Source organism: Balaenoptera borealis (genome assembly GCF_965194805.1).
Source record: "Balaenoptera borealis genome assembly, chromosome: 12".
Taxonomy (NCBI): Eukaryota; Metazoa; Chordata; class Mammalia; order Artiodactyla; family Balaenopteridae; genus Balaenoptera; species Balaenoptera borealis.
The window spans coordinates 58,175,399-58,198,311 of NC_138869.1; the positions used below are offsets into that span (position 1 = coordinate 58,175,399).

Here is a 22,913-nt window from a genome sequence, read left to right on the forward strand (position 1 = left end):
TTGAAATAGATCTATCCGGATCCATTTTTCTTCAGAAACAATTTTAGCAGCACACCACTGTTCCCATCCCTTTTCTCCCAGTAGATGGAGAATAGGAATTACATGCATAGGCTTGGGAATCAGATAAATCTGAGGTCAAATCTGAGCTCTGACATATTTTAGCTGTGAAGTCATGGGAAAGTGTCCTAACTTCTCTGAGCCTCAGTGTCCTTGTCTGTAAAATGGGGATATCTATAACTTGTACAGCTGTGATGAAGATTAAATACAGTAACACGTTGTATGTAAGATGCATTGTGGAATAAGGACTTTATTATTGGAATTAAACCTTACACAAATGTAGGAGGAGCTGTGAAAGGAAAATCCACAAGGGGAAGTTGGAAGTCACAGAAAAGTCACTAACCAGCCTTCCTGAAGCACCGTCAAGAATGGACAGGTCAGAGTTTGTGTGGGAATCCATGAATGCTGGCATACACAGTTGCCAAAGAGTGACTGTCAAAGGAGCTGGAGAAAGAAAGTTGTTTCTCTGTGTAGTTGCCATCTCGGGGGAACAAGAACCAAGCGTCCAGATGAGAGAAGAAGAGAGTGAGGCCAAGCTCACTGCTGCATGTCTGCAACTACCCATCATTGTACGCGACCTCAAAGAATATCAGAGAGGCTGGGGTGTTTCTTCACTTCTGCCAGAGTGCAGAGCCAAGAGCCACAAAGAATAACGGGTTAGGAAACCATCCCAGAGGGCAGAATCAGATCACATTCAATATATGCAATATACGCCTTGCTAGATTTCAGAACTGCTATGGGTCAGTGCCTGGCCCTGGGCCTTTCATTCTTTCCTGGGTGTGTCTGTGGCAGTTATCCTGTTCTTCTCACTATTTGTGCGTGGTGTCTGATAACTTATGTTTTAGTTTATGGGTCCCTGGATCAAGAGCAGCTGCAGTTTAACAGCCTTGTCTGTCTGTAGACTTGATACAACTCATGAGATCCCAGAGTTGAAGTCTGTTTCTATAATGAGATAAGATTTGGGTTGGTCCTGGGATGGAAATGAGCGTATTTTGTAGATGGGAGGAATATGAATAATTTGTGGTCAAGGGGTAGACTCTGATGGGTTGCAAAGATGGCTTCAAATTCCTTTCTTCCGAGAATGCATACACTTGGCAATGTGATGTTGCCTTCTGTCACCAAGAGGTGAGCTTTTTCCTGTATCTTTGAGTACAATTTTCCTCGTGACTTGCTTTCCCCAACAGAGTGTGTCAAAAATAACAAAAGAAAAAAAAAGTTGTGTGACATCCAATCTGAGATCTCAAGAAGCTTGTCAGCTTTTTCCTTCACTGTTTTCAGACCTGCCATCACCTTCTGAGGAAGACCCAACAAATCTCTTGGATAATGAAAGCCCACAGGGAGAGAGAGGTCCAGCTAGCTCAGTCTTCCCAGCTCTGAACTCGGCTCCAAGCCAACATACAAGTTGCTGCAGGTGTGTGAGTTAGCACAGGGAAGACCAGAAAAACTACCCAGACCCAGCCAAGCCACAGGATCACAGGAAATAATACATCCTTGTTGACTTAATCCACTAAGTTTTTGGGTCATTTGTTACACAACTATAGATAACTTACACACCCTCCCAATAAATTATTTTTCTGTTTAACTTAACCAGAGTGGGTTTTAGTTGTTTGTATCTTCACAGGGTTGTTGTGTAGGATAAATGTGCTGCTGTTTGTAAAGGACTTATCAAAACCTGGCACATAGAAGGGCTGAATAAATAGTAGCTATTATTATGTGAAATAAGGTCTAAATACTTATGAGAGGTGTAGTGTGGACAGCCCTTAGAGGATCCAATAGACTTATAGAAGGGGATACATAAACATCAAACAGTCTGTGTGCCACTGAATCACAGTTCTCTCAAATTCAAAATGAGGACATTTCCCAAATTATCTGTAAGTGCTTTTCAAGCTCTAAGATCCCATGATCCGACACAAAATTGGCCAAAAACCCACCATGGCACATATTCTAGATGGCTCTAAACTCATGCCTCATTGGGTCTCAGCTGTAGACTAGCCCAGGCCAATGCCTTTATGGTCTTTTATGCAGTGTTCTGTGAGTGCCTCACTTATCAACATAAGAGTAGCAATGAGATGTGTGGGCATCCCCCAGAGCTGCCACGTTTGCCATTTCAGGGGCACCATCTATAATGTAGTTTATGTGACTGTGTTGGCTCCCAGGTAGGTTAAAATTTTGGAATATTTGCTCTGATTATATTTGGAGGTGAGGCTGATTCTGTGTAGCATAAAGGATGAGGAGAAAGATGCTGGTGGTTGCCTCACCCTCTTCTCTACTGAGCAATTCATCTCTGAACCCAAATTTGCATACCCCATTTAGCAATGCATTTGCCCTGCAAGTAAGAGTCCTCCCTCCTTAGAAGGCAGTTTAGACTATCTATTTTCACTTAAAGATGCTTCTTGGAGAGGTCTTATTGCCATCCCAAGCAGCTTCTCAGTATATTCTTTCCAGTCTCATGTAATACACTCCATAAAGAGGTTTTGGTAAGTGATGTTCTCTGCATTTGAGGGTGGCCACGTGTGAATGTCATAGCACGTGTGTTGAAATACTGAGCTGAGAGTAATTGCCCACTACTGACCTAGAAGATGACCTTCCAAAAGCCTAGGCTAGGAGGCAGTACCCTGGGCACAAATGAGCATCACATCAGAGTTAATCAATGGATCATGCAAATGAGGTACCCATTTATAGCATATATATGAGTTTTCACTTAAATTGCAGGTTAAGTGGAATCATTTAAAATCCTGCAGTCAACACTTGAGCAAATTGGTTTTAAAACTATATATTACATTGCAGCACATTGCAATTTAATACATAGTTCCCAGATAATTGCTTATTGCTTTAGGAGTATAAAATATGTGTCCAAATAGTTTAGAGTGGTTGATAAAACATGAGAAACAATATCTCTTTATTCACCTTTTTTTGGAAAAAGGTAGAATATAGTCATTATAAACATGATGTCCGAACTCAGGCTGCCTGGCTTTGAATTCTGGCTCTGTCACTTATAATTCTCTTCATCTCTCTGGCCTCAGTTTTCCTATCTGTAAAATTGAGTTAATGAAGATAATTATTATCAGAATTAAATGAAGTAACACATATAAGGTACCTAGCTCAGTACCTGATCCATTGCAAGTATCCAATAAATGTTAGCTTTTGTTATTTTCTAAATGCAATTATATTTTTGTTCCCTTTCTGCCATACTACTACTAGAAAAGCTACTAGAAAAGGTAAAATCACACAGGTGGCTGGAATTGTATTTCTTTTTGGCAGGGCTGTTCTAGACTCTTTTTTGCTAAGACAGTGCTCTACCCACTGGCCACAAACATCCTGACTTGTACATAAGTGGAATATTTTTAAAAAGAGAAAAAATGCAGTATTTATTTTTTGACAGTAACTGGATGACCTCTAAGTTTTGGAGAACAATAAAAATAGGTGGGAAACTCTGAAGGTACAGAGAATATACTTATTAAGCTGTGTGTAGTTGGCTTTAACTTTCCTTAGTTGGGAATTTCTACAGAAGTCAAGTTGTTCAGAATATTAGTTACGGTTCTCTGTTTTCACAGAACACAGAATGACTCTTGCTCACTAGAAGGGGGAGTTGACTGGAAGGATTTGGGAGAACTCACAGAATTGGAGAGAGAACTAAATAATGAGGCCTTGGAAAAGACAGGAGCCAGGGCAACTCTGGAGATCTGGAATACTTGAGACTTGGAGATACCATGAAAGGGGAACACCTTAACTGACAGTGCTTCCGAGACTGTGTTCTGGGGGGAAGAGTGGTTCCAGTTGGGATGCCGATTAGGCCAAAAATTCCCCAAGCAAACAAGCAAACTCAAAATGGACGTTCTCCCTACTCAGCCTCAAATTTCAGAAAACACAGGAGTCACTGATAAAGCAACAAGTCAAATGAAATGTTTCACAACTATATGTAGGCAAGAAACTAGATGAAGAGTCAGAGAGGGTACAGAGCCAAGATGGCAGAGGGGGAAGTGCCAGCAGAAATGGTGACCCTGGGGGGCAGTGGCCAGTGAAGGAGGGGGCAGACGTGGTGAGAGCAGCTCCTGGGGAGCACGGTGCTGATAAGCCAGATGAAAGGACATCATCCATAGCCAGGTTCTCCAGCCCGGGCTGAAATTTACTATATGCATATGCCAATCCAGTTTTCTCATAGAGCCTGGCTGCATTCAAGTCCCTGTAAGCTGAAGTAGTACCCATCAGTTCATAAGGTGTAGAGGGGGGATGATGGCTGGGGGTGATTTCACGGGCTGGCCATCAATATGACAAGCTAAGACTTACAATACCAGCATGTAGATCTTGTCAAGTAATGTTTACTCAAGCCATAGGAGTAGATGTCTCGGGGAATCCTACTCTCCTGAAAACATCAGAAGGTTACCCAATTTCTGGCCTGGTGCCCAGTGAAAGGAAAACATTTTTGAAATTAAAAATAAATAAATAGGGTATATGGTGACCATGCACTTATTGGCCATTGGCAGGGCACTGACAACTATATTAAGGAGCTGTTTCAGAGACTCCCTTCTAAGAAGCTTGTCCTCTCAGAGAATGGATGGTGTTGATGGACCCAGCTCTTTTGTTAAAGGGCATGCCTTGGCGTTTCCACAGAATCGGAGTCCTTTGACTGACATCCCAGATGCTAACACAACAGGGTCTCATAAAATAAAACCCAGGGTAATGGGAACATGTCACCAAAATGTTCTGTGTTCATCCATGCTTTGCAAGAGAGGAGCTGATGTATGGATACACAAAATTACCTTTTCCTATCTTATTCTTTCACCTTTCATCCAAAGATCATTTTAGAACATAAACTTACTGGAAGATAGAAAACTATACTATCCACGTACAGTTGTAGGGCTCATTAGAAAGACACGGGATCCCTGACAAGTTTGCAGTAATAATATTGTAGGTGAGACGTCAAAATAAATATAACCCCCCATCCTGTCTATTATCTAGTCCGTGTCCTCCCTCTCCCTGGCCTGGATTATTGCCATCATGTCTCCCCAACTTGAACTCTTGATTTCCCACCTAAACTCGACACTGGTACCCACTTCATCTTTCTAAAGCACTCTTCTTATCAGAAGTTCTCAATGGCTCCCTATTGCCTACCAAGTAACATACACATTCCTCAGTCTCCAGTGAGGTTCCTGCAAGATCAGTGCCCATGTCACCTCTCAGCAGTCAGTCACTTCTCCCATTTACAGACCCTGCCCCTTGGACAAACAGAAGTACTTAAGGTTTCCTGGACACACACACACGCATTTTTTTGCCTAGTTCAGTTTCCTTTTTGGTTATGAATGTCCTTGCCATAATCTTTGTTTCTACCCCATCATAACCAATTTCTACAAATCAGTCAAAAATCTTGATTCTCCATCCCCACCTTACCACACATTGACCCAACTGCCCTTTTCCAGTGGTCCCTGTATCAGCATAAGGCCCTGTCATCTAAGAGTCTTTTGTTTTCTTGACCCCTGCACCCACTTCATCAGCAAGTCCTCTTGGCTTTACCACCAAAATTTCCCAGATTGCAATGCTTTTCCTACATCTTCTGGATCAAAGCCACCATTCTCTGTTGCCCGGACTTCTATAGTAGCCTCCTAAGTAATCTCCCTGTTTCCACATCTGCCCTCAGACAGTCTATCCTCTACAAGGTACCAGAGAAATCTGTTAGAAATGTAAACCAGATCATGTTACTCCTTTGTTTAAAACCTTTAAGTGGCTTCCTGTTGCTTTTAAAATAAAACACCTTACCTAACCTGCTCCCCGTCTGTCTTTCCAAAGCTCACTCTATTCCTCCTTCCCCTTGTCCTCACACTGGACTACACTGATGTCTTTCTATTCCTTTAAAAGGACAATTTATAGATTATTTGCATTTTTTGTTCCTTTCTGGACTATTCTCTTTTCATGTCTTTTTACATCTGGAACATTCTCCTCATTTGCATCTCAATTCAAATGTTTCTTCTTCAGAAATACTTTCCCCTGATCAGATCTGAAATACCTCCTTATCTTCATCCTATCAAGTCATTCAGGTAATTTCCTTTAGAGCATTTATTAGAGTCTGCAGTTATTTTAATTATTTATCTGTTTGCCTTTTTATTAACTATCTCTCCCATCCATCCCAAGTCAATGTAAATTTGTGTCTTCTTGTTCATGGCTCAGCTTCCAATGCCTCACACAGTGTTCTGAACATAACAGGTGCTAAGTAAGTATTTGCTGAATGGTTGAATGAAGGACCATCTTAAATATCATCTAAGAGGACTTTCTGCTTCTCACAGTCAGAAGCCCTCCTCTGGAATTTCAGTGTGTGTTTTGTCTGACCTCAAGTATCACGCTTTATACCTTCTGGATGGGATTCTAGGTATTCATAAACGTGTCTAATTTTCCTTATTGGACTTTGAGGTCACTGTCTGTGTGTCTGATCCATCTTTGAGTCTCCCACAGTGCCTACCCCAGTGTCTTATGCATAGCAGGTATTCAGTAAATATTTTGGGAAGTATAAATGAAAGAAGTATTAACTCACTGTGTATTTCAACTAAAGAGAGTTTAACCCCAAAAATGAGACTGAGTGATTTAAATTTTCTTTTTTTTTTTTGCCTTTGGGTGCCCTTCTCTAGCTGACTAAAGTTGTGAGCATAGTTTTGCCATTTTCTCCTGTGACTTCATATTTGGGGGCTGTACTGTGGACATCGTTTGGTCTCTAAGTCAGGTCTATGATTCTACCAATCACAGAGCTAGATTCAGACACTCAGTCCCTGTACTTGTTGCTACTACCCACACCTTCAGAGCTTCTGTGGCCACTGCTTTGTATTATTGTTATTTCTTAATATTTGTTTATTTCCTATAGTCTTCTTCCTTGGAGACTGCTCGTAGTTACCCTGGCATTGGCGTGTTGTTTCTAAGACAACAAAAATGACTTAAAATGGATGTGAAATTCAAAAGGGATGCAAACAATATATAAGTCTTACAGGACCAGGTACATTGACTAAATTAGGTGTCCACTTTTTTGAGCTTAGAAGAGACACCTGACTTGGAAAACTCCAGAACAGAGGAATGTCTCTTCAACTTTTGTTCAGCTCTATTTTTCTTCTCCCTGGCCCCCTGGATATTGTCTTTCAAGACTTTTAGCAACTTGACAGCAGAGATTCTGTGTTTTTTAATTTCTGTATTCCCAGACACCAGGCTGGTGCTTGGTACACAGTAGGCCCTTATTAATTTATTAATTAATACTATCCTCTTTTCCCAGGTTTTGCTTCTCATTCCTATCTTGGACTGGCCTACTGGGCTCTCCAGGTCCTGACCCTCAGCTCTCCTTGGGGCCCCAATATCTTTGGCACAAGTTTTCTGAAGAGTTCCTTGGCCTCCCCACCAGATGCCTGGATTCACTTTTGATCCATTGTTCCTCTTTCCATCCTTTGGAAGCAAGAGTTATTTTCCTAGTGCTGTTTTGCTCTTAACAATTAAAGAATCTCATATTGGAAGCTTGACTCTTATTGGCAGACCTTCTGACAAAGACCTAAGGCTATTGATTCTAAACTTTACCTGGGCCAGCAGTGTAACGTGGGTGCTAGAAGAGAGTTCATGTAGACTTAGCCACAGTAAAGGTCCCCATTCACCGTGTCCTGTACTCTACTCCTGGCAGTTGGCTCTGCAGCTTGCACGTATGGCCACATTCAACCCTCCCAATGACTCAGTGCAATAGGCATGGCTATTTTCTCTGTTGGCCAGATAAGAAATCTGGATCACATGGAAGTTAAGTGACATGGGTAAGATCACAGCAACACGGTTAGAATTGGGGCCAGGATCTGCCTGGTTTCAAAGCTTAAGCTTTGGAATCAACTAGGATGCTAATAGAAGCCTTACTAATGGAATCATGATGACCAAAGAAGGGGAAATACCAATTCACTGTATTTTGAGTTGGTGAGACCACACCTGGGGTATGCCTCATTTTGTAAGATAGAAATAAACTGACCCAGACTAACAACCATGGTCTCTCAGATCCATGGAAGAAACTGGAACAGTTTTAACTGGCAAAATAAGAGATTTAGATGAGAGTTGATAAAGGTCTTCACGTGTTTGGATTAGAGTCCCATGGAAGAGAAATTAGACTCGCTTTGTCTACCCATCTAGTGTAAAAGCCTGAAGAAATGACACAAATGCATATTGAGTCACTGTAGGAGAAGCTTTGTGACCACTCCCAGCTGTTTGTCCTGGACTTGCTACTTTAAGATGAGGTTTTAAAATTATAACTTTGTGATGAGGTTTTAAAATTATTATTATTATTTCTTACTGCAGATATTTAAAGAGAAGACAGGTCTTCCAATTCAGAAGTCTTCTCTGATACCTCAACTTCTCCTATAACCCTAAGCCTTAACCCTAACTGTCTACATTGCTTACATTCAAAACATTTTATTGGTATCCTTCTCATGGCACTTGACACCCTTTATCTTCTATTGCATTATTCAAACTCTGAGGCTCTCAATTACCGAGGACAGGAACTGAGTCTAATTCATCTTGCTGTCATTACTAACTCCCTAACACTGCCTTGCAAACTGTAGATGCCCATAGAGCAGTATCTCATTGCTCCTTTGTAGAACTTCAATATATTATATTATTTACCCCAGTTTCACTACTTACCAGCTCTGTGACCCTGGGCAAGCCAATTAAACCCTCTGTGTCTCAGCTTCCTCAACTATAAAACTGAGTAACTAACTGGAAATTTTGTGACAATTAAATTTGCTAAATCTATAAAATTTAGAACAGAGCCTACCCTACATGTCTTTTATTCTTGTCAATTTTCAGCACCTAACTCCCCAAAGAGACTTTGAGATCCTCAAGGAGATGATCCAATTCCTGTCTTTAGCCCCCACCTACTGTGTGGCACATGGTAGGTGAATAACACATGTTTGTTGAAATGAAAACATAATTATTAAAGGATAAGAGGGAAGCCAGGCAAACGAAGATGTTAGGATTCTGGGAGCATCTTAGAGGTCAACCAGAACAGTGGTTCCTAAACCCACCTGCAATGTTAGTATATTTCAGTATTGTTAGTGTAAGTGAGCGTGCAGCCAGCCCAGCACTTTCCTCGGGTTATCTCCTATTTTATAGATGAGGAAACTGAAGCACAGAGAGGATGTATTATTCCAGGATCAAAGAACCTGAGAGGCTAGAACTCAGATCTCCTGTTGTATCAGCCACTGGGTTGGGGAGGGGATTTGGGGGACTGTATGAAAGGGTTAGATAAGATGACCTCCAAGATAACAATACATTCAGCCAGTCAGTCCTCAGAGAGCTGCTGAGTGCCTACGAATGCCAACGGCTGAACGGTTTTCTGGGATATCCAGAAAATTGAGGCATGGATCCCTTCTGTAGGCGTTTACAATCTGGTGCAAGAAATAAAACATCTACACAGATAACCACGGTGCAAGGTGGAAAGTGACAAGGTGGGAAGTCTGGACAGCTGCCCACCCCATGTGGGCTGAACTGCTTGGCTGTTGCCAGAAGTTCAACTCTCTTCATACGGACAATCCCTTCCCACTGAGCCTTCATCTTCCCATTCTTCCAGGGGGTAACTCATCAGCCACTTTAGAGTTCATTACCCTGGGCATCTGATTACTCTGAGATCTCCCTTTCTACTGTCATTGCTTACTGTCACATGTAATTTACTCCTGTTTGTTTATGTATTTAATAAATAGTCTTGACTGTCTACTACTATTAACTTACACTTACTGAGTTAGCTAATATTTCTAACATTTATTGAGTGCCCACTACACACCAGGCATTGTTTTAGGTCTTCGTCTGTATTAATTCATTTACTTCTATGTCAACGAAAGAGGCCACGACTGAATCTCTGAAACAATATTTGAAGCTGAATTTATTGTTTGTTCAGCAAGGCAGAGCTGTGCATCTCTTTAAGCAAAACAGAAGTTGAGCTTATATAGATAGGGGTTTAGAAAGTATGGAGTTGAGGAATTGGTGGAAATTCAGAAGTCGGAGTGTTTCAGGATTGACTGGCTTCCACGTTTGGAATTGTGGTTCCTGGAATGAGATTTGTTATGGACTGACTTTCAGAAGTCAAATGACTACAAAAAAGGGAAGGAGGGAAAAGAGAGAGTGGCCTTGGTGAAAAGAACGGCTCAGGGAGGAAAGTGAGAGCCTCTCACCAACTGTTTCTTTTGATAACCCAGACTGCAAACTCAGTTTTGCCTTGTTGACCCTGTTCTCCAGGTCCTTCTTGTAGCCCCTGCTGCCCCTTCTGTAGCTCATGAATGGAGTTCCATGTCTGCCCTATTCCTACCAAAGGTGTTTCCTCCTCGGTTAGGGCTGGCAACCTGCGATGGCTCCTCAGAGGAAGGGACATGATCACTGGATGGTGGAGGGAACCAGGGTCCCGGGCTTGTTAAATTTAATAGCCAACAAATGTTTATGGAACTCCTACAAACTGCCAGGCACATTCTGGGTGCTGTGGAACAGACACAAGCTCATGTTCCCATAGAGCGAAACCTCTGTTGCAGAGACAATATTTAAACAAGTAAATTAATAAGAATTGTATGTCACTGCTCTTGAGTCAAATAAAGCAGAGAAAGAAGGTGGGGGAGGGGAGTGGTGCAGTGTGAAATGGGGTCGTCGGGGACACCTCGCTGAGAAGCTGGTGTTTAAGGAAAGAGTCGAGGAAGAGTGAAGAGGAGAAAGTGGGTGAAACGTGGTGAGCTTTGAGGGCAGGAATAAGAGATGAGGTTTGAGGTCCAAGAGATAATGGGGGAGGAGTTCATTTAAAGCCTTAGAGGTCATTATTAGGACTTTGACTTTTAATTTGATGAGATAAGGGGTCATTGAATGGTTCGAATAGAGGAGTCATCATGTGATCTGCCATCTTTTCAAAGACACATAGGAGCTACTATGTTGAGAATTGTCTACACGGTACATAGGGCAGGGTGGCAGCTGGGGGTTAGTTGGAAGGCTAACCCAAGTGTTTGATGGTGATAAGGGAGGGGGCAATGAAGAGCAGACAGATTCTGGGTATATTCTTCATGGAACACTCCTCCCATTGAACAATTTCATTATTTACCGCTATCAACTCTAGCAGTTAGATGGGAGGTCCTGGGTGTTCATCCCCAGAAGATCACAGCTTGACTGACTGTTCAATCTCCAGAGGGTCTTTTCCAGTTGGGCAAATGTAGTGGGGAAAGAGGGACATGATCACATCTGGTAATAGAAATAAAACATATCTCTCAAGAAAAGATGCATACTCTATACCCAATTCTATTTAGTTTTTTAAAAGTAGTATTTTCTCCTATATAATTGTTTGAATTATGGGGGATTTCTGTAATTGATGGCTGTGGAGAAACAGACAATTTTAATTTCAATTTCTCTGCTATTCTGGTTTCAAGTGGGTGTTTGACATTTTTTAGTGTGTTTGTGTGTGTGTGAGAGGGAGAGAGGGAGAGAGAGAGAGAGAGAAACTCTGAGAGGCCCACAGAGTGGTTGCTATTCCCTGGGCAATAAAAACCTGAAATCCTACTAATGAGGTTAGAAAAAAATCGAACTTTTTCTGTGTGCTTAATAATAGCACTGCCCACTTACATAACCAGGGTTCCCTGAATAATTGTCCTCTTTTCCAATTTATTTTTAGGACCTACAATTTGGGGGGAGGAAAGTGCCTTTAGGTGTAGAGCATTTCCATCCAAAAGCTCAACTCCAGGGCTTCACCATTTGTCCTAAACCATGTTAAATACATCTTTTCAAGTGAAAGATCAGTGAAAGTGTAGGATGGAACTAAAATTCATCGTGGGAGCTCTGGATGGTTTACCCTTGGGTGTGAGGATAAAAAATCGATCCTTTGCTACAGATTCTGTCTTTCTCAAATTGGGGAATCTTCTTGTGACATTTTTATCTGTCTTCGTGGACACCATTTGAGTTTTCCAGTCATAGAATTAAAGGGTTTAGAAAACCACGGAATTATACCAAACATTTAACTGTGAGGAGAAGATGGACTCCAGGGCATAATAACTGTTAATACTGTTAGAACCCTCAGTAAGTATAAAAATGTTTGAAATACATACAGACCATCAGCATATTTAAGGTGTATTTACAAAGAATAATTGAGGTGCTGTGCTAGCTGAGGCGCTGAAAAATACTTTTAAAAATTGTTTCTGTAAATTTCCACAACTCAGTGAACATGTACATTATAAGGAGGAAAGAGATAGTGATTAGAAAAAGAGAACACAATCGAGTCAGAGCTTGAGGCAGATATTGGTTGAATATCTGGATTAAGTTGCCAGAATTATTTTGGAGGAGGGCTATTTTGGGTAAGCAGTAACCTTTATTCTCAGATATAGATTTCCATGTTGACTTTTAACCTTTAGTCACTGAGTGGCAACTGTCCAGTCCTGAAAATGTCCTGCTCCATCCTTCTGCCTAAATTGCAAGTTTGAAAAGTTTAAAGGTGTTAAATACGGGTTTACAGGAATTGTGACACTGCTCACGTTCTTTTCTCCTTCTCCCAGTAGGAAATGGCCAAGTGGGTTTAACAAGGGGTTTCATAGACAAAGCAGAGGGGCATTTAATCACAGGCTTAAAATGTAAAATTAAGAGAAAAGGCACGTTGACATTACTTCTTCTTCTTTAGGAATGACTTATGAAAAGGAAATGTATGGTCATCCTTAAATTACAAGAGAGTGTGTGCCCATGAAATAGACATGGGCTTGTGTTTACAAAGATCTTTTTGTACATGTGTCTGAAAGATGTTTGTATGAGTGAGTAAAATGGGTTGAATTTATGTTGCTTGAGCTCCTCCATGCTCCCTGATGCTAAACAAGATGCTGCAGGAATGGAAAATGGAACTTTCTTTCTTTAACTCTGTCATGCCATTGGGCACCATAAGAAGCTGTCAGCTTCAATGCCTCAAATGTATTAAAAGAAGGTATGCCCTTTGAAGGTAGGACAGTGAGCCATTTCCCCTGTGTTTTGTTCTGTGCTCGAATTAGATTATCTCTCAAACACGGTTTGATTGTGTGCTTCCAGGAGATATCGATCCACAAGAGATGGTTTCCAGCAGGAAGAACACTGTTTTCGTGGATGGAGTCATACTGAATGGCCCCACAACAGATGCAAGAGCAGGAGAAAAATTTGTCGAAGAGGCCTGTAGACTAATAATGGAAGAGGTGGTTTTGAAGGCTACAGACATCAATGAGAAGGTAAATATAAAAACCTATAAGGAACCCTAAGAATGGGAAAGATAGGTTTTAACCAAACCTGGATGGCTAGATGTAAGGGAAATGGGAATCATGCTTTCATTTCCTCTATACCTTTGTTTCAAGGGGATGCCCAGATACCAAAGTTTGTATCTACTCCCCACCCCATCCCCGCCTCCAGACCCCCACCCAGTCTCTGTTTTCCTGGGAGGGTTGACTTTTACTTTGCCACCCAGCATGTGTCAGGAAATTGGCTGAGACCCAGAGTTTAACCAGGTAAGGCTGTGAAGCACAGGATGAAGCTTTCTGCCCCAGATAACAATATAGATTATAAACCACCCAATGATCTGATTTCTACACTCTCCAAGGCACACTCTGCTTTCCATTTTCTTGTGCATGTTCTTTATGTTACTAGGGAAAACCAAGCAGAAGGTAGAAAAAGTGTGAAAAGTTTAGAAATTTATCTGAGGGTCTTTACCAGAACCTTGTCTGAGCTCAGACTAGAAATCGTGGGTTGTTAAGTCTGACTTCTGACTGGTACCAATGACTGGTTCTAGGTTTCAAATTCAGACTCAAATTCAGATGCAAATTGATATTGGAATTACCACTAATAACATCTATTCTTAACAGTACTTACTACGTGCCAGGTGATATTCTAAGAACTATTCCATATGTATTTGTGTATTTAATCCATGTGTTTGTGTATTTAATCATTAAAGACCCCTAAGATGCAGGTACTATTTATTAACTCCATTTTAGAGACGAGGGAAAAAATGTGGCACAAGAGGTCAAGTACGTTGCCCCAAAGCACATGCTAGCAAGTCTCAGAGCTGGTACTAAACTCCAGGCAGGCTGGCTTCAGAGTTTGTGCTTTTAATGATTCCTCCATACGTTTCTTAAAATCTCAAAATTAACCTCTGTCACATTGATCACCTTTCATACTGGAATCAGATTATCAGGAAATGGAGGGAGAGATTTTCATTTCACTTTTATCAGGAGAAATAAATGTCATTTAAAAAAATGATTTTGAATGTGAAGTGGTATTCTGAATTTTTGGTAACATGCATTTGGGAAAACTAATAGGAAAATAGATTGAAATGACCCATGATCTTGGAATGGTTAAATTCAAGGCAAAGTCACTGGAGGTGTTTCCTGATATGTACTTATAATTGCATATTTTCCTGTCTTCTTTGTACTCTGGGAATATTTTGGACCTGCTTTACTTTGGAGTAAACTACTCCCCTGGAACTTTTTTTATATCGGCCTTTATTCAGTCATTAAATATTAACTGAGTGTTAGCTAAGGGTAAAGCATTACATTTGGGCCTGGGGGATATAAAGAAAAGTAAGATAAAGGTTCAGCTTTGAACAGAATTTTAATCTCATTGGGAGAACAAGTTTTTGTTGGGATAGAGAACAGGGGGTCCCAATAAGAACGTGATAAATGCTGTGTGATTTGGGCAGACTTTGGGGATTTCACTGAGGAGTGGGCACCTTGAACTTTGATGCAGAGTCTGAAGGTGAAGTAAGGTTTTGATGGACAGAGAGAAGTCAGCACAGGTGTGTTGAAGAAAGCGGGAGGTAAATGATAGAGAGTTGTAATAGGATAAGGTATTTAATACACTAAGAGGACCCTTCGAAACCTAGAAAGAAGGGCTCATACAGGGCACTAATGGGAGGTAGGATGAGAAGGGTATGCTTGAGATCCTAAGTTGTCAATTAAGCAACCCCAAGCCCACTGCAATATAGTAGACGTGCATCCATATGAAGCTGGATTGAAAGTTATGTTGAGGTTGGGAGAGGGAGGTGAGGATTTTATGCTGCTGACTTAGCCTACTTGGTCAGAGATTCAACAAGTCCCCTTTCAATGGTGACCTGAGGATAGGATGGGTCCCCACACTTAGATGATTATTACTAGTGCCCTCTTTGATAGACACTTTTTCTCAGCCACTTTTTTTGTTTGTTTGTAATTGAACTGTAATTTACATTCAGTCAAATGTATTCCTTTTGGTGTGCAGTTCTATGAGTTTTGACAAGTCATGTAACCATGAACAGAATTAAGATACAGATTAAGATCCATCACCCCCCCATATTTCCCCGTGCCCCTCCATAGTCAACCTCTCCCCTCACCTCTAGCCCCTGGCAATCACTGATCTGTGGTTTGTTGTTGTTTTTTTTTGTCCTTGTGGTTTTTGTCTTTTCCGAAGGTAAGGTAGATGGAATCATATCCCAAGTAGCCTTTGGAGTCTTGCTATTTTCTCTCAGCGAAATGTGCTGGATATTCATCCACGTTACGTGAATCCATAGTCCTTCCTTTTGATGGGCTCAGTCCATTTGATTTACTTCTGCCCATTATGGTTCTAAGCTGAGAGTTTGATTTCATACCTCTCGCACGACTTGGTATTTCCTCCTCCTTTCTGCAGTCTCCCACATCCTGGTCTTTACTCCCTGGAGGCCCCCCTGTCTCTCTCCTCCCCTCCACAGCGAAACTTTTTAAAGATTGTCAACACTGCCCCCCTCCCTCTACTTCCTCACCTCCTACATCCTCACTTCACGCAATCTGGCCTCCACTCCCACCTCCCTCAGTCAAATGCTCTTGCCAAGAACACCTCCTTGTTCATAAATCCCAGGAGCACTTCTCAGGCTTTGTCTAAGTTGGCTTCTCAGCAGGATTTGACAGTGATGACCATCTTCTCCTTAAAACATTCTTTTTCCTTGTTTTAGTAGCAGCAGGATTTGCCAGTGATGACCATCTCCTCCTTCTTCCTTGTTTTAGTAGCAGCAGGATTTGACAGTGATGACCGTCTCCTCCTTCAAGCATCCTTCTTCCTTTGTTTAGTAGCACAAAACTCTTCTGGGATTCTCCCTGCCTCCCTGGCTTGTCCTCCACTTCACAACTGAGCTCCTCTCCCTTTGCCCATTTCTTACGCGTTGGCGCCGCCCAGGTGAGACCCTGCGCCTTCCCCTCTTACTGTAGGTTCCCCCTGAGCTGTGTCACCTGTGTCATATTATAATGGATGCCTGGAACTCTGTTCCTGATCTTTTACAAGAGCTTCAGACCAACTGCTACACCCCTTTTGGGTGTCCTGAAGGTGCCTTGGACTAAATATGCCCCAAAATCGTCATCCCCACCCCACCCCATCCACCATCAACCCGTGTGCAAGCTGGAAACCTCAGGATGGCCTTTGGCTCATTGCTCTCCCTCATCCTTAATGTGATACTGCTTTCCGAGTTCTAATGATGGTGCATTTTCAAAATCTCCATATATGCTTCATTCCTAAAGCAGCTAGCCTCATCCAGACTACTACCTTCTCTTGCCTGGTTTATTAGAGTAACCTCTTAGTTCCAATTTTATTTGGAATCTCCATATAGCAACCAAAGCTATTGTCTAAAACACAAATATGATCATATAATCCCCCTGTCCAAAACATAACAGTTTTTTTAGAGCCATGTTCAAACTCTGTAACATGCCACACAAAGCCTGTCACAATCTGAGCCTTGTTTATCTCTTCATTCATTCATTCATTCATTCATTCAACACATCTTTGTTGATAACCTCTTGTTATGGCAGGCTCTGTTAGTTACTAGGGATCGGTGAGCAAACTGACTGACATGTCTGCTCTCATGGAGATTGTGTAGGATATCATAAATGAATTACACAGGACGCTGGAAGGTGACAGGTGCTATGGAAAAAGGAAGAGAAGAAACAGTTGGGGGGAATTGCTAGACATGGGGTAATGTGCAGCCTGGGATTTTAAATAAGGACTCAGGATTGCTGTCATTGAGAAAGTGACATTTGAGAAGGGTTTTGGATGAAGTGAGGAAGTTAGTGATGAGGATATTGGGGGGGCATCAGGCTGAGGGCAAAGACCCAAAGGTGGGAATGTTCCTGGTCTTTTAAGAAACAGAAAGGAGGCCAGGTTGCCGGGGCAGAGTCAGCTGGGAGGAAAGCAGTGCCACCAGGGAAGGCGGTTGTACAGGATCGTTTTAGGTCATTATAAGGACTTAGGCTTTTACTTTGAAAGAATGAGGAGCCATCAGAGGTGTTAGAGCAGAGGGGTGACCGTGGCTCATATACAAGAGGAGCATTCTGGATTCTGGCTGCCTGGCTGAGAGTAGATTGTACGGGGCCAGGGGACAAGCAGAGAGACAAGTTAGGAGTTATGCCGGGAGCCGAGCTTCACTTCTCCCTCCCTCCCCCAGGCTCTGTGTTCAAGCCACACCCAACGGACTTCACTCTTCAGAAGGGCTGTGGGTGCCCTTATATCTCAGCTTTGCTTGTGCTGTTCCTCCCACCTAGAAGGCCCCTTGCATGACCCCATCCCTTAATCTTTGCTTGGTTCACCCCACTCTTATTTTATGTCACAACTTAGATGTCAGTTCCTCCAGGACATCTTCCCAAATGTAAGATGGGGTCCCTCCTATGTTCCAGCAACATCTGCTTTACCATCATAGCTCTGGTCACAGGGAACTATGTTTGCAGGTTAAATCTCTCTCTCTCCCACTTGTCTGGAAGCTTCGCAAGGGTAGGGGCCACGCTTCCGACATCCTCTCCACACCTGGCTCTAGCGGGTGCCCAGTTAACCGTGCCTTTGCCACATCTCCAGGTCTGTGAGTGGCGGCCCCCTGAACAGCTGAAACAGCTTCTCGACTTGGAGCTAAGGGACACAGGAGAGCCACACCAGCGGCTGTTGGAACTCTGCCAGGATGTCATACGCTACAGCGTCAAGACCAGTAAGAACTTCACTGACTCCCTTGATCCGTGCCTCTAACACGTTCTTCCATTTTCTTAAGCCTGTATTTACCTCATAGTAAAGGCAACTAGGGCGCTGTTTATGGGATGAGAAAGCTGGATCAAAAATAGTGGTTCTGATGTTTTGACAATGGTCCATATGTCTAATCCGTAAAATAGATTTGTCAAGGCCAAAGATAGGTTGATAGAAAAACTGATGGTGTTAGTGGTCATATGTAAATATTATCTGCTCTTCAGCAATCCTCATCCTCCTGATAAGTAGCAGTATCATGACTGCTACTTATCATTTCTTTTGTTGGTCCAAACTGATAAACAGTATTTTGATTTTAGAAGTTGTTAAGGGATTTTAAATCCTGATTGCCCAGAATATGGCCCCCCAAAATGTTCAAGAGGGTGTCTTTACTATAAACAGGGATAGATTTATTTGTAAAGTACTCTTGGCAGTTGGCAAGTACCAAATTATTTGATCAAATCTAGCAGGATCAAAAGATAAAAACCTTTCGGAAGGTATAAGAAAATGAATGCATGGTGAGTTTTTGCTCTGATAGTTTCACAATAATGCTGAACCACTGTGATCTTTTGTAAATGCAGTAACATGATCTTTGTCTTGTGCTTAAGTCCTATTCCAACTGACTGTTAATATCCTACATACCCAGTGAATAAGTTTCAGAAGTAGAAGAATAACTTTCCAAAATATGCATTTCTCAGTGTGATATAAAGGTAATCTAGTGCTTAAGACCATACAGGCATTATGCTTTGTGAGTTCTGACACTGAACTAAATTTAGTGGAAAGAACATAATAAAATCCTGGCTAAAAATAATTGGTTTATATACCCTTGGGAAAGTCTGGTGTATGTATCAAAAAACCAGTTAACATTTCAAATGCAGAGATACATATCTCATTATTACAGTGCATGTTGGAAGTGTAGAATGACATTTAATGCAGTAGGTTTTTCAGTTTATTGGATACTTTCCATAAAGTTACCATGGAAATCAATCATAAATTAACGTGGAACTAAAAAAAAGTCTTATTAAAATTACTTGTAGCAATGTCTGGTTTCCTTTGCCAGATTAGAAGAAGTTTGCCATGTTTTATATGAAAAGGCATTTTCTTCTGAGACTTTTGTTTTTCACTGAACTAGTTTAAAGAGAAAAAAACCCCAAAACCAAATGCTATGAGTTGCAATGAGAGGTCACTAACGAAAATGATTCCCAAATACCCAAATTTAGAAATAGGCCTCCTACCTCTTTATTCTTTGTCACACTGGACTTCCTATGATTGAGAATGTCAAGCCAGCTGTTAGCCTGGGGTTTGGTGTGAATATTCCCACTGTGTAAAGCCAAGAACCTTTATGAGACCTTTTATAGGAGGGAAAAAAATAGAAAGTTGGAACTGAAGTTTTTCGAGCCTTAAAGGCAACTGCCTTTGAAGTGCATTGAATCAGAAAGTTTATGTAAGCTGCATGATGAGTCACATCTTACTCCAACAACACGATGCCAGTTGCACTATAAAAAATGGTCCAATCTGAAAAATTAAAAGGCCACTCACTGCCAGGAGCCTGAAGTGAACCCTGTTGGTGAGTGAAATGTGTTTAAATTAGGGAAATTAACATCGATATTTTTAGAAGGTAAAGGTAGCAGCAGGCTTTGATATGTGGACAAACTGCTCAAATAATCCATTTCTCAAGGTTCTGGTTTGGGTCTGGGTTGTATTTAAAAAGAAACAGGTAAAGCAAAGCTCTCAAAAGAGTGCTCAAGTTTTGCTTAGAAACATATTGTTCAGTAGACAGGGCTATGAAATGGGTCTTCAACATTTGTTTCCCTTGTACATGACAATATTTTAAATGCTTTTTTAAAATTGAGGTATAATTTACATTCAGGAAAGTGGGAAACCTCAGGTGCTCAGCTCAGTGAATTTGTACCTATCTGCATGTAAGTGACCATCACCCAGGGCAAGATATAGACCATTCCTGGGACTCCAGAGGCCCCCTCAAGCCCCTTCCTAATCAGTATCTCCTTGCCAAAGGTACCTGGAATTCTAATCTCTGTCTCCACAGATCAGTTTTGCCCCATATTGAATGTCATATAAGTGGAATCATGCATTGTATACTCCTTGTATCCAGCTGCTTACATTGTCTGAAGGATTCACTTATATTATCCTGTGTCGATAGTTTTCTTTCTTTTTTACTGCTGTGTAGATTAATATTCTATTTCAATTTACAGACCATCCAAGATTTTTCAACCAGTTATATGCTGGACTTGATTATTACTCCTTGGTGGCCAGATTTATGACAGAAGCATTAAACCCAAGTGTGTGAGTACCTTTAAATGGAATTTTACAAGGAATATGGATTAGAGATTTTGTTAAGTAGGTGAAGTTTTATTTCATTAACTTCTATTTAATGGTTTAATTTGTGCAGTGTCATCATAAATAATGGAATAGTCTTATGACACTTTGCAGTATTCAAAGAACAGTTTGATCTGATAGTGGTACTGTGAGATGGGTAAGGCAGGAATTATCTCCACTTAACAGATGAGAAAATTGATTAAGAACTCATTCCTACATGAAAAGCCATGTCTGTGCTAAGGTGCTGGAGAGATACTTTGTGTAAAAACAAACCTCCACTTTGCCTCCATGAAGCAAATAATCTAGTGATATAGAGATGCACGCAAATTAATCAAAATGATCTACACAAATTAATGTATTATTTTCAAATGAAGGAGAGGTGCATGATGCTATAAATATAAATGGGACAAGTTTTCCTTGTTGGGCACTGAGGGAAGTCTTCTCTGAGGAAGTGACGGCTAAGTGCTGAAGAATGAATGAAAGTTAACTAGGTGAAAAGAGGAGGGATGGGTTCCAGAGGGAACAGCATGTTCAAAGACTCTATGACAAGAGACAGCATGACATGTGCTATGAACCGAAAAGTCAGGGTGGGTGTAGCTGAGAAAGTTATGGGGGGTGTCATGGAGGACAAGATTGGAGCCAGACATGCAGGGCCCAGTGGGCCACATTTATAAGTTATTCTAAGTACAATGAAAAGCCATTGAAGGTTTCCACATCACTAGGTGACATTTGCTTAGTAAAAAGATCATTGGAAATATGGAGAGTGGATTGGAGGGGACCCATTAGGATGGCATTACCTTGGTCAGGTAAGAGATGATAGTTGCTTGGATTTAGACAGAAGTGTTAGGAATAGAGGGGGAAAAATGTGTTTGGAAGATAAAACAGAAAGGACTGGATAATATACTGGATCTTGGAAATGGGAACAAGAGGGAGGTTTATAAGATGATGCCTGGGTTTCTGGCCTTAATAGCTGGGTTGATAGTCATGTCACTCACTGAGATAAGAAACACTGGAAGAGGGGCCAATTTTCAAGTCTATGGTGAAAAAGGCAAGAGCAGTAATTCAGTTTTCCATTGTGAACATTTGCATTTGCAGTAACTTTGAAATATTTAAGCGTATACTCTTGGTGAGTTGAGATATATATGGGCCTGAAATTCTGATATTTATATGGAAGTTATAAACGTAGGTGTCACTGGCGAAGGATGGTAGTTTCAGTAGTGGGCATGGATGAGATTCCTAAAGTCAGGGATTCTCAACCCTTTCTGCTCTTTAGGATCAACCTAGGAACTGGGTTAATATTAAGACCTGGGTCCCAACCCAGACCAATTAAATCTGAATTTCTGTCTATGTGTCCCGGGCACTGATATATTTTCATAGCCCAACAAGTGATTTTAATGAGCAGGATGGAGACATTTTAAATAAAAACAAACCAGGAGATGGAGAAGCACTGCCTGCAGGACAGCATAGAGTGAGGAGAGAAGACGGCTCGGGCCTGGGCCTTGAGGGCATCTGATATTTCATGGTTGGGAGGAGGAGAATAAGCCTACAGTAGAGAGAGAAGAAGGAGAAAATCCACTGGGAAGGCCTGGGAGCCATGGAGGAGAGTGTGTCCAGAGTCATATATTGTTGAGTGGAGTGTTTAACTAAGACAAAGACTAAAAATGTCCCCTGGATTAACAACATGGATGTCATTGGTGACTTCAGTTACAGAATTTTTCGTGGAATAATTCAAGACAATACCAGATACCAGGTTACAATGGGTAGAAGAGTTAAGTGGTAGAAAAGATAGTGAAATTACACAATTCTGTGAACCTCTCCTTGTAAGTCCTGGGATCTCTCTAACTCCTCATCTGGGTTCTTTTACTGAAATATTTAGAGGCTTTTGAAGTATTAAATTGCTGCTAAGCTGAGTAGTCCACTCAAAATATCACGAAGCCACGAGCGCATTCTGTATTGTCCTCTCCTCCACCTCCAGGCCAATTTCCAGGTTTACGGTTGAGCTAGTTTGCAAAGACAAGTTTAATAGTATTTTTTTCTTACTAAAAAGTGAATGATCATTTCACTTTTATTTGTAGGTACACATACACATATATACTTTTTTTTCACACTTTTGATATGTGTAAAGTGGTTTCCTAGCATGGTTGAAAATAGAAGCTAAATTGTTTGAAAAATGATGTAACTTCTGTAGAGTGCTTGGCAGGTAGGGAGGTGATAACACAGTAGGTGTTCTTTTTTCCTTTTTTTTTTTTTTTTTTTTTGCCTCTTTACCAAAGTTTTTTTCCTTCTGATGTTAACATAATTGCATTAAATTCCGTGACTATGAATTTAAATGTGTCTGCTTAGCTTACATATTTAGAGTACGTATTTATTCAGATTCAATTTAATGTAATCACCTAATTGTTCGAGAAGGAGATTATACATATTAGTCACCCTCCAGTTATCTGGAGAAAGAAAGAAACGTTATAAAATTACATGGTAACTGTTTCAGGCTGGATTCCTGGGCAGCTGCCCTAGATGGAGCTTAGTGAGTAAGATGTTTATTAAGGGAAACCCTTGGGGTCAAC

At 41.2% G+C, this 22,913-nt stretch overlaps 1 protein-coding gene across 4 annotated transcripts in view; it reads left to right on the top strand.

The window, feature by feature from the left end:
- Window positions 1-22,913, top strand: part of GADL1 (glutamate decarboxylase like 1) — a 182,258-nt gene that overhangs the window by 23,291 nt on the left and 136,054 nt on the right. For all 4 annotated transcript variants that reach the window (XM_082348630.1, XM_082348632.1, XM_082348631.1 and 1 more), the window contains exons 2-4: window positions 13,081-13,253; window positions 17,857-17,983; window positions 20,226-20,316. In XM_082348630.1, coding sequence (XP_082204756.1) covers window positions 13,081-13,253; window positions 17,857-17,983; window positions 20,226-20,316 — 391 coding nt within the window. The remainder of the gene's footprint in view (window positions 1-13,080; window positions 13,254-17,856; window positions 17,984-20,225; window positions 20,317-22,913) is intronic.